This window comes from Cryptotermes secundus, unplaced genomic scaffold (assembly GCF_002891405.2).
Source record: "Cryptotermes secundus unplaced genomic scaffold, Csec_1.0 scaffold2547, whole genome shotgun sequence".
Classification (NCBI taxonomy): Eukaryota; Metazoa; Arthropoda; class Insecta; order Blattodea; family Kalotermitidae; genus Cryptotermes; species Cryptotermes secundus.
In genome coordinates, this window is record NW_019726300.1 from 88,366 (window position 1) to 101,536 (window position 13,171).

The 13,171-nt window shown below is 34.8% G+C and overlaps 1 protein-coding gene across 2 annotated transcripts in view; it reads right to left on the reverse strand.

The window, feature by feature from the left end:
- LOC111864197 (inositol monophosphatase 1) overlaps positions 1-2,808 on the reverse strand; it is a 5,760-nt gene extending 2,952 nt beyond the window's left edge. Inside the window, exons 1-2 of one of the 2 annotated variants that reach the window (XM_023851270.2) lie at positions 2,584-2,808; positions 950-1,083 (exon numbers count right to left, since the gene is read on the reverse strand). In XM_023851270.2, coding sequence (XP_023707038.1) covers positions 950-1,083; positions 2,584-2,646 — 197 coding nt within the window. In that variant the 5' untranslated portion in view covers positions 2,647-2,808. Of the gene's footprint in view, positions 1-949; positions 1,084-2,378; positions 2,481-2,583 lie in introns of those variants that run through there. The other variant, XM_023851271.2, reaches the window with a different exon arrangement.
- Between the last annotated feature and the right edge of the window lie 10,363 nt (positions 2,809-13,171).

The following is a 13,171-nucleotide window of genomic DNA, read 5'->3' on the forward strand; positions in this document are numbered from 1 at the left end:
AGACGCGGACTTCACTGAACAATATCAAGAATGTGCTCTCGTGTGTCTATCATTCGTACATCCTGCCTTTCAGAGTGCACAGAAACACTTGCAAGAGAACCAGTATCACGCAATGTCTGGTGAATTCGCGTAAATACACTTCGAGATGGAATCCTTCGATCGGGAAAACGCCTTTGGTATTCTTCAACAGCAGCACGTGCATTGCGACCGCAAAATCCACACACAAAATGCATATCACAATATTCCACGTGTGAAAACACAAGAGGCATTTCAGCAACTCATCACACAACTAATTTACCACCCATTCACGACCCCGCCGCAACGTAATCTGTAGGCTTTGGTAGGTTGCGCATGAGATCACGGCTAGTGTGACATCACCACACTCAAGTACAAACAGATAACAGTCACAGCTGACTGTCCACAGTGCGTGGACCTGCAAGAAGACCACACTTTTCTTGGGCCACTATCTCCGTAACCGTTCAACTTTGGACACAGGTGTTTTGGGTTATATCGGCATACTTTAACATAAGGAACACCCTCCCGAAGTTTGGTCCATTCCTCCTGGGACATCCTGTATATGTTACAGATTGTTGTTGTCATCATTATTGCTTTATTTTTGGGGTGAACATATTACTTAAGTAGACTTTCAAATCCTGCTTGCATTAAATATTGCAGAAGTAACCTCATCAGTTTCATATTCATAGATTATGCAGCTGAGAGTGAACAAAGATAGAAAATACAGTCTTCTCTCCCCTGGAAATTCTGTATTCACATGCATGCATATCTCTGAACAGGGGCAGGTGGCCATAACTTATTTCAATCACGAAAGTAAATGGATGCTAAATCACAATCTTGCCCTTATGATATACTTTTATGACATCTTTTCTCCCATATTTTTATGATATTTGCACTGTATACAAGCAGTAAAACAGTAAAATGGTAAATATACCTGTGACTTGGGAACTTTGCCTTCAAATTTGATATAAGGAGTTTTTCCACTTGTTGGTCAGTTTCTGTAACTAGATCCACTTCACAGGACTTAAATTCCACAATTTTTTTACTCCAAATTCTCTCATGTATTAACTGTAAAAAGAATAATTAATTTAAACCTCTAGAAGTTGAAACATAAGTTCTGGGAAATTATCTCTAATGTATTCATCATGACTATACTTAACTAAGAGCCAGGATAGTACAGTTGGTATAGCAACTGGCTATATGCTGGATGGCTAGAGGGTCAGAGTTCAAGTCCAGGTAGGGTCAAGAATTTTAATTTCACCATCTATTCAGACCAGTTCTGGGGAACACCCAGCCTCCTATCCAATGGGTACTGGGGGCTGTTCCCCCAGGGGTAAAGTGGCAGGGGAATGAAGCTGACCACTCACCTCCAACTAGTGCTGAGGTCAAGGCAACATGGGTGTATACATCCACTCCCCTATATGTCTTCATGGTGTAGTGCTTAATTAGTTCAACAAACAGACAACTTTACTGTACCTTACACTTTTAACTTCACTGTCTATATATCCAAAGATGGTAACTGAAGGGATGACTGAGGCAACAAACATGAGAATTTAGGGTTCAGGGAAATGCTCCAATTTATAATTGCAAAACCACATCCATATGCTGCATCGATAATTTAATTCAAAAGAAAGTCTATACGCAGCTAAGCAAATAATCTGAACAGCCTATGAATGCACAAAATATGGCCCATGTGACAACAGATCAGAGCCCATTTTTTCTCGTATCTACATTTCAGTTATGTGCCCCCACCTAAATTGCATTATTATAATTCTGATGCCAAACAAAAATGGAGGTGGGGGGGGATACTTATAATAAGACAGCTAAATGCATACTGCCTAGTTAACATTCAAAGAGAAGATATTTCATAAGCACAGAATATGCTTTCCTACATGCACGATAAAAACTGTGCATGCCAGTTCACGGTTCTGAAGTCACAGCACCTTAGTCTACTGAGTAGGCAAAATTAGTTAATCATGGGCTGGTGTACAGTAAACCAAATTTGTTTATGTAGTGGACAGAATAAACAGCCGGAATAGCTATGGGCTGAATGGCCCGAGAATTGGGGTTCGATTCTGGAGACAAAAGATTGTTTTCTTATCCAGAGTGTCCAGACCTGCGTTAGGCCCACCCAGCCTCCTATCCAATGGATACCCGGGGGTTAAGCGGCCAGAGCGCAAAGGTGATCACTCATCTATATCTAGTGCCGTGGTCACGAATACGTGGATCTACATATCCACTCCCCATACATCATGGCATAGTGATCTTAATTGGGTACAGGGATAACATTATTGCTTATTGGACAAAACAGGTCTAAATGTTTAAATTACAAAATTTGTGAACGATATGACTAATGCAACTACCTCCTTGTACGGCATTGCACAGTTGGCTATAACCTTACCGGAAACCATTAAAACACTAACAGCATTAATCTCTTCACTTAGGCAATCCGCAGTACTCTGGGAGCCACAGGTCCACCAACTTTCGAACAGTAACAGCAGAACAAAATAAGCATGACCCCTCTTGAGCAATATTACATTACAAATACTTTCATACAAATATGCTTACCTGACCCCCTTCCTTTGATAATTTCACAATAATTTCGTAACACTCGTCTAAATTTTCAGTCATACTACTTCGTATGTTAAAAAGTAACAATCACTTTAAACCGTCACTTGTATATTAAAATTATACGAATTTATATTACAATCTCAGTATACTTCCACTGATATTTATGACGTATTTCGCTTATCAAAGAACGCTGTCAGAAATATTAAACATAGGCAAGGGTTACCAACTCATCGTGTAACTTGTATTTGGACCTCTACCTATGTATTCATAATTATCTGGACAAGGGCATACTGTCAGTAATTTTTGTACTCCCAGGCTTGCTTATCTATATTTACTTTCTTCAGCTGTTTTATCGCATACACGAGAACAAACTCGGGGAAATCAATAGTAATTTCTGCTACCGGTTTTGTTGCAACCAGATTCATTGTGCTTCGCCTGATTACTATGGCGCGACTTTTAATTTAATGAGAATATGTCAGTTGAACAGCAGGTTTATGCATGAATGTCGACATTAATTTGGCCCGTCAGTGTTTTCGTCAAAGTGATAATAACACATAGACAGCACTGAGATAGAACAAATTTACTTTTCATTCCTTTTAAAAATAAGAAAGCAAGCTAAAAGCTGAAAGCAATTACAGAGAAGACACAGGCGAGTAACACGGCTAGACCATTAAAAACGATTACGAATCCCTGGTACACTGGGAAATCATCTTTGGATCACATGACTAAAATGATGCGATTTGATTCGTTCCCATTCTATCGAAAGTTAGGCCGCGCCATAGTTCAAGCGGTTAGTCGCTAGCTTCCCACCGCGGCGGCCCGGGTTCGATCCCGGGTCTGGTCAAGTGGGATTTGTGGTGGACAAAGTGGTGTTGGGGCAGGTTTTCTCCGAGTACTTCGGTTTCCCCTGCCAATCTTCATTCCACCAATTGCTCCACAATCACCCTCATCTATCGTGTGGGGCTGGTACAATAGGCCAGAAGCGGGTGCAGTATAAGGGACTTAGTCCCACCCCACTATCAATAAAAAAAAAATATCGAAATTTGGAGGATTTCTTTTTGGACGTGGAAAAGGGCAAGGTTTTTGAAAATGTTGTCAAAATAGTATAACTGAAGTTCTCTACTGTTTACAGTAGAGTCAGAAAGTTTCAAAATATCTAACAATATGCTACAGGTAAGGAAGAAGCGTTACTTTGGGTATTTATTTTTAAATATGCGATGTTACAAATTATGGCATGGATTGAGCTCCTCCCAAAGTTCCAGGTTTCACAGAGGGCCTCGTATTTTCTCTTTGGTTACTTTTTGCAACATATCAGACAAATGTTACGCAGTCGAGTCTTTAGATAAAGCGTCAGACTGTAGTGATCACCTTACCAGGCACGGAAAACAGCAGTAGGAACGATGCTAGCCCTCTCCCAAGGATATTTAAATGTTTTGCATTGCATTCATCTGCCTCCACCCATAAGACAGTTTAATGTAAGTGAAAGAGCTAAAAGTGCACTTATGGATATTGTTCTTTGTTGAAAGGAGTTCGATGGCATCCCAGTGAAGAAAGTTCAGTTACAGCTGGAGTGAAGTCCACCCATTCCCTATGCATACTGGTTGTATAGAGTTCCTGTGTGGATACTAATTTTCGAGTAAGTTCTTCACAAATTAAAAATCGAGGAATTGCATTTTCATTGAATAATGGACTTCATGAATTGGTTTCACTTGCATGAGCTGTATAGTGCATAACAGTGTTGCAAACACAAGTAGATGGACTGTAATTGAGAAGTAAGTAATGTTTACACATTTGTTGATGTTATCTTTCTGAAATGGGATGACACCACTGAAGAAGTTGTATTCTGTATGGTGGAGAACATAAGTCAGTATGGACTGAGCAAGGAGAATCCAGAAATTCTTTGCCTGCTGTTGGCATGTCGTCTGCAAGGAGTTTGGCTTCTTACCAAGGAAGGAGCATCTGAGATTTCTTCCCCTTCGCACACTTACTGTGACCCAAACATGAGGTGGCCATGTGGCAGAGGTGAGCATCATGTCATAACAGAGCCTGTTTGCTGCAAACACATATTTTATGAAGTATAGTGTGTTACTGTCGAAGGCTTTGTATGATGTCTTATTTGTTGGCACTCCTGGAGATGCACCAGTGAAGAAATAAGTGTTTGAGCTGCAGGAGGATGCACGTGGTGGCTTGGGCTCCCTCCCCTGTGGAAGAAGGACATCCAGGAAGTTCTCCTGCTCTGACTGCATACAAGCTCTGAGGAGCCCATGAAGGAAAGGTGTGGGTTGTGTCTGAACCAATGGCAATGGACAGTGCTCACTGTGGCTCCATTACTATGCAGTAAGGGAGATTTAGCTGCTTTGTTTGCACCCTGTGGAGTTGCCTCCCTGCCTCAGAGTTTGATGTAGGTGAGAGAGTTGGAAGACTCTCTGTAACAGAGCTTACTGTTTGTTCACAGGAGTTCGATGGCATCAGTGAAGACATTTCTGTTCTGGCTATGGAGGAATGTCGTTGGGTTTGGACTGAACAAGGATGCCAGAAGTCGCCCTTCACCCTCTGCATGTACCATGTACAAGATGGCCACTGACATGAAGCAGAGGAAGGACAATCAGAAGAAGCTCCACTCTGTGTGTGACTGTGCACCAGACTGCGAGGAGTTCCTGCAGAGAAGGTGTGTGTCACCTGAATCTAATTGTGGGCCCCGTTGTCTGGAAATTTACAGTCGAGGAAGGCACCTTTGTTCCTCTTATTGGAGTGGATCAACTACTTAGTGTTCGGGGTTTGAGGTTTCCCACATTTGATATTCAGCTTCAGTGATCACAAACTTGTAATCTCATTGTTAAGTTGCTTTTGTGTTGGATTTTCCTCAGTCTTGTGTCCAAATTCAGACCCCTAAATGGGTGGGATCACTGTAATTGGACATTTATTTGAAGTGAATCATTTTAATGGTTATATATATAAACAATATATATTGTTTAGTAAAACTCTGTATTTTTGGCTTTATCCTCAAAAGGTACGCCACTGACATGCATTTCAGTTCCCAATACATGATCACAAAAGTATGTCTGACTCATGCACATTGACTGTATGCAGTGGGGCTGGTGTCTAGAAATGAAACACCGTTGAGAGAATCCGAGTGACAAAACTACCTCCAGCCTACACACACACTCACAAGTAATTGTAATTGTAATTTATTTCGAGTTCCAGAAGATCCAATAAAACTGGTTACAAACCATAGGATATAGAACATGTTAAAATACAGACTAGAACATGTCAATATAAACAAAATATAAAAATACAATACAATCATAAACACAGTTAAGAAATTATTTGAGCTCAAAAGAGCATGTCACAAATATAAAACAAAAAATAAATAAATTAAATAAATAAAAGATATAAATGGCAACAAATATTATCATAAATACAATAAAACTCTTGTGCAGGAAGACTCATTAGTATAAGATAACATGCAAATTCATTTAAATCCATTATTTACAACATCATTCATTAACACTATAATACTCCTCCAAGTCATAAAAACAATGAGTAATCAAATATCTTCTTAGAGAAATCTTAAATTGCTTGTATTTCCCAACCATCCCCTTTATTTCAAGAGGCAAATTATTAAATAACTTTATACCCGTAAAATAAACACCTTTTTGATACAGTGTTAAGGTGGAAGTTGGGAGATATAAATTACTTCTCTGTCTTGTCTGGAGATTATGTGCATCATGGTTAGTAGTGAACAGTTTACTATTCTTTGATACAAAGAGCAAAACTGAATAAATATATTGAGACTTCAATGGTAAGATTCCTAGCTGCCTAAAAAGATTTCTGCATGAATGCCTATTACTATATCCTGTCATTAAACGAACTGCTTTTTTTTGTATCAAAAAGAGTTTCTTGGTATTAGTTGCTTGCCCCCAAAATATAATTCCATAAGATAGTATAGAATGAAACAGAGAATGATATATCTTCACTAATGATGAGCCTGACATATAAGGTCTGACAGATATTATCATAAAGCAAACTGTAGCTAGTTTGTTAATAACTGAATCAATATGTATATTCCAAGAGAGGATGTTATCAACTTCCAGACCGAGAAATTTGAGATGAGAGGCTTCCACTAAATCACTAATATCATAGGAATTGGAGGCCTTGGTTGGAACAGAGTTTTTGGTTATAAATTGCATTGTAAAAGTCTTCAACAAATTGATTGATAACAAATTAGATTTAAACCATTTATCTATGTTTATAAGGCTTGCATTAAGTTTTGCTTCCATAATATCGGGACTCTTATCCATGACTATGAGGCTAGTATCATCAGCGAACAAGACAGATAGAGCAGTATCAACAGTATTCTAAATACTTTCACCGATTCATTCCTCTTTTGTGAAATGTTCTAAATATCAGACACAAAATGTGTTTCATAAGGAATGAACAAACTTCCAAACTATATTAAAAATGTTCTCAACCTATTACAAAACNTTACTGTGGCACTTCTCTGTGACCTACTGTAGCTCTGACTGCCTAAGTGACAACAGACGTTTCTCATTGCTGTGTGATCTGAATTTGCACTTCCTTCTCAAGTTCAGTCTACTGTGGGTGAATGAACCATGCAACAAAATGTATTTGTTCTTCCAAACATCAACTGGAGAAACATTATCTTGTACAGACTAAAACCATCATACCTTAGGACACTTTTTTGCAAATCCAGTGGCACATAACTTTGAAGGTGTTTGTAATTATGGCTTAGTTTTCCAGCCCATAGTAAACTCTCTGATTACTAAAATCTTACCTTCAGACACTTCTTAGCCATGTGTTGAACCTTGATGGAAATGGTGCAACACACAGGGTCCCCTTAGAGTTTTCGCAGTTGTATCTTGTTTCACTCCGTTTGCCGTTTTTGTAGCATACAGCACAGTGCCGACATGGATTTTGCTTTGCACTGTGGCAGCAGTGTAGGAGGGAAAATGAGGAACGTTCATCTTTTTGGTGGTCTGCCTAATGGTCCGTCTTCTGTTATATGATGTTTTGAAATTCTAGTTTTTATCAGTTTCACTTGAAATTACCTCCTGGAAATGCTGGTGTCTTTTTTCTTGTGTAAAGTGAATATGAATTCAAAGAGCAGATATCAATCAAATGGCAGAAGTGCTTTTGATAGTATTTTTTTAGTGTTTTCCTTGTGAAGTGATAGCTTGTCAAGTAAGCATCACTGCGGTCCAAACCTTCCATCCTGGAATCATAATCAGTGACTAGTTTGGACTCCTCCATGTCTTGCCCTTGAACCCTAGTTGCAACCATTTTGTCATCATGAATGGTACTAATAAGAGAAATACCGATTTTGTGTTTCCACTTCATTATCATTAGCCTGTCTGTGTAGACTGACACATTCTCCCTTTTCCAGTTTCGTGCTTTTTATTTCAGCTGGGACACTTCCTGTTTTGATGCAAGGTTCCCCTAGCATTACTCTGTCTGCTGCACAGCTTATAGAACAGATCTGGGCCTCAGAACTAGCTGTCCATGATTACGGGTGTCCCTGATTCAGTAGAGGAGCCATTAGTTGTAGAACTCCTTCTGAGTCATATGGCTCATTTTTAGGCTCTCATTCAAAAGGGTATCCTGACCAATGTAAATAATAAAACTCAACATGTAATGAGATTTGGCTTCACACAATTCAAACGTTTTTATACCAAATCTAGCACATTTTGAAGGAACATATACCTTCTACATCTTCAAAGACTCCTCTGCTGGAGTACTACATACTCTGGAGTATGAACGCTCCAAAAATTTTTCATTTAGGTGATCCGGTATGGATTTTAGTTTATACAAACTTTCGGAACAAAAATGGCTTCAGTGTAACTTTGTTGTCAGCAAAATGAAATATTTTTCATTAACATTTTTTATATTATCTTGAAGCCCCTCAAAATTTGATTAAAATTAATTAAAAATTAAATATCATCAAAAATATTGATAGAATTCCATAAATTAAAGTGGAATGTTTGAAAATTTTTTGAAATCCTCTATATTAACTTGAAATCTGGGATAATTTTTGGAAAGAAATTCATAAATTTCCTTGAAATCATTCAAAACTTGGCTTATATTCGTTAAAATTAACTTAACAACTATCAAAATTGATTTAAAATGTAATAATATAATCTATAAATCCTCAATAATTTGGACAGTGTTCCATTTAGTAAGAAGAAATATTTCACATTTTTTGTGTAAATCCTTATATTAACGTGAATCGTCAAAGAATTTTCGGAAAAAATTCATAAAATAGTTTCATTTCGTTCAAAATTTGTTTAAATAATTTTAATTAAATTAGAATGACTGAAAATTTTATTAATATTCATTAAATAATATAGTAATTATGAGAAATTTAAAGGAATTCCTTATATACAGAGTGAAACGTTTTAAATACTCTTTGACATTCTTTATTTCAACTTGAAAAGTCAAAGAATTTTAGTTTAGAATTACATAGATTTCGTTGAATTTTTCAAAATTTAATAACATTTCTTTAAATTACCTTCCAATCGATGAAAATTTCTTTAATTTCTTGAAATATTATGTAAATCATCAAAGAATATCTTAGAAATGATGATTTTAGAGAGAAATCTTTCACAAAGTAATTGATATTATTTATATTAATTGAAATCAAGAAAGAATTTCTGTTTAAAATGATATAAATTAGTCTGAATTAGGTCAAAATTAGTTTAGAATTCCTTAAATTATCATGAAATACCTAAAATTTAATTAAAATAATTAATAAATAATATCGTAATAATATTGGATATAAATTCATGAATTAAATTGGAATCCTTGAGAATCTTTTNTGAAAAATTCAAAGAATTTTAGGGTAGAATTATATAGATTTCGTTGAATATTTCAAAATTTAATAAAATTTCTTTAAATTACCTTCGAATCGTTAAAAATTTCTTTAAATTTCTTGAAATATTTTGTAAATCGTCAAAGATTCTGTTAGAAATCCTGATTTTAAAGAGAAATCTTTCACATAGTAATTGATATTATTTATATTAATTGAAATCAAGAAAGAATTTTTGTTTAAAATGAAATAAATTAGTTTGAAGTAGGTCAAAATTAGTTTAGAATTACTTAAAATATCATGAATTCCCAAAAATTTGATTAAAATTAATTAACAAATAATATCGTAAAATTATTGGATATAATTCCATGAATTAAAGTGGAATCCTTGAGAATTTTTTGAAATTCTCTATATTAACTTGAAATCTGGGATAATGTTTGGTAAAAAAATTTATAAATTACCTTGAAATCGTTCAAACCTTGGTTTATATTCGTTAAAATTAACTTAACATCTATCAAAATTTACATAAAATGTAATAATATAATCTATAAATCGTCAATAATTTCGACAGTGTTCAATTTAATAAGAGAAAATGTTTCACATTTCTGTATAAATCCTTATATTAACGTGAAATCGTCAAAGAATTTTCGGAAAAAATTCATTAAATAATTTCATTTCGTCCAAAATTTTTTAAATACTTTTAATTAAATTAGAATAACTGAAAATTTTATTAAAATTCATTAAATAATATAGTAATTATCAGAAATTTTAAGGAATTCCTTATATAGAGGATGAAACATTTTATATACTTGTTGAAATTGTTTATTTAACTTGAAAAATTCAAAGAATTTTAGGGTAGAATTATATAGATTTCGTTGAATATTTCAAAATTTAATAAAATTTCTTTGAATTACCTTCGAATCGTTAAAAATTTCTTTAAATTTCTTGAAATATTTTGTAAATCGTCAAAGATTCTGCTAAAAATCCTGATTTTAAAGAGAAATCTTTCACATAGTAATTGATATTATTTATATTAATTGAAATCAAGAAAGAATTTTTGTTTAAAATGAAATAAATTAGTTTGAAGTAGGTCAAAATTAGTTTAGAATTACTTAAAATATCATGAATTCCCAAAAATTTGATTAAAATTAATTAACAAATAATATCGTAAAATTATTGGATATAATTCCATGAATTAAAGTGGAATCCTTGAGAATTTTTTGAAATTCTCTATATTAACTTGAAATTTAAATAATTTTTCTCAAAATTTACTTTAATTTCCCTAACATAAAGTAGAAATCTTAAAAAATTTGGACAGTATTCCATTTAATAAGAAGGAATCTTTCTCATATTGTGTGAAAATCCTCATATTAACGTGAAATCGTCAAAGAATTTTCAGAAAAATTTCATAAATTACGTTCATTTTGTTCAAAAATTGCTTAAATTCTTTTAATTAACTTAGAATGACTAAAAATTTTATTAAAATTCAGTAAGTAATACAGTAATTATCAGATATTTAAAGGAATTCAAATTTTGGGTGATACATTTTATAAATTGTTTTAATTCTTTATTTTAACTTGAAAAATTTGAGGAATTTTAATTAAAATTATATAGATTTTTTGTAGTCTTTCAAAATTCAATTAAAATTCCGTAAATTAACTTCGAATCGTTGAAAGTACCTTTAAAATTACCTGAACTATTACCAAAATCGGAAAGAATCTGGTAGAAATCCTGAATTAATAGTGAAATTTTTCACAAAATAATTGATATAATTTACATTAATTGAAACCGAGAAAGTAGTTTTGTTTAAAATTAAATATATTAATTGCGAGAAGTTCAATTTTATTTTAGAATTCCTTAAATTATCATGAAATCCCTCAGAATTTGTATAAAAATTAATTAAAAATTAAATATCATCAACAGGTTTGATAGAATTCCATAAATTAAAGTGGAATATTAAAATTTTTTTGAAATCCTCTATATTAACTTGAAATCTGGGATAATGTTTGGTAAAAAATTAATAAATTACGTTGAAATCGTTCAAACCTTGGTTTATATTCGTTATAATTAACTTAACATCAATCAAAATTGACTTTAAATTTAATAATATATTCTATAAATCATTAATAATTATTCAGTGTTCCATTTAAAAAGAAGAAATATTTCACATATTTTGTGTACATCCTTATATTAATTTGAAATCGTCAAAGAATTTTCGGAAAAAATTATCATAAACTATGTTGATTTCGATTAAAATTTGTTTAGATTCTTTTAATTCACTTAGAATGACTGCAAACTTTATTAAAATTCATTAAAATATATAGCAATTATCAGATATCTAAAGTAATTCAATATTTAGGTTGAAACATTTTATAAATTGTTTTAATTCTTTAGTTTAACTTGAAAAATTCGAAGAATTTTAGGTTAAAATTATATAGATTTCGATATATTCTTTCAAAATTCAATTAAAATTCCCTAAATTAACTTCGAATCGTTGAAAATTTCATTAAATATCCTGAAATATTATGTAAATTGTCAAAGAATCTGCTACAAATCCTGTACTTAGAGTGAAATTTTTCACAAAATATTTGATAAAATTTATATTAATTGAAATCGAGAAAGAATTTTTGTTTAATTGTCTTGCAATTGTCAAATGATTGTTAAATTTCCTTTAATTAGCTGGAATATTTTCAAATATTGGATAGAATTCGAAAAATTATGTTGTTAACATTCCTTAAATAAATGAGAAATAGGAAAAGCTTTGAAAAAGTAATTTAAATTATTGTGACATGTTGCGCAATAAAGAACCCCTCCCTACCCAGCAGCAAAGTGGCAACTCAGGCCACAGTGACGTAGCGGAGAGTCAGTGCTCCCCTCCCTCTCCGCATGGTAACAATGCCCAACGCGCGGCTACGTATGACGGTGTGAGGTAACAGCGTGGCTACGTAACAGGCCAACACAGCCCCTATATAAGAGAGCTGCGCTGCCTGCGAAGTCAAGTGAGTGGGGCCCGACTGAGTGAGACACTGGTTAGATTCGGCATCCGGTTAGGTCTTCACCTTGTGGGAGATTGTCTGTTTTGAGTAAGGAGTGAGATTGGTTCGGGTGACTTCTACGGAAGGAGTTGAGCGGTCCCAGGTGACCATAATCTTGTGTTCGTCTGCAGCCACCAAGTTACTATTCTGCCGCCAGTGCACATTGCGTGGCTAGTGCATCAGTGGCGGTGGCCGTCCCGTCTGCAACGGGCAAAATGGCGAAGCCGACATCGTGCGAAACACGGTGGAATGCAATCGTGGCTTCGTTTGACAGAAACCATGTGAACTTGAGAATCAATAATCCTGACTGCCAGGAAGACATCGAGTTACTGGGGAAAGGATTGCAAACCATTGGGCAGCTTATCCAAACATCGCCCTCAATAAACGGGAACGGCGCAGTTTGGAACAAGCTGATATCTAATTCCGAGGCAGAGAGGACAGTGCTGTGTAAGCACCTGGAGGGCAAGACGCTGTTTACAGCCATGCTGCGCCTCTATGCTGCCATCCACAGGGAGATGCGAGAGTCTCTCCTGCTGGAAGGGAAAGACGATTCAGCCGAGGAGTTTCGCGAACAAAGAAGACGAAAGCGAAACTCCTCAGCAGAACAATCTAAGAAACCAAAGCAATCACCTAGCCCACGGGATCCTAGATTAAAATCAAAGGAGGAAGTTGAAGTTAGAAACTTCTTTGCGCCCCTGAGGACGTCAAGTATGGACGTGGAAGAGTC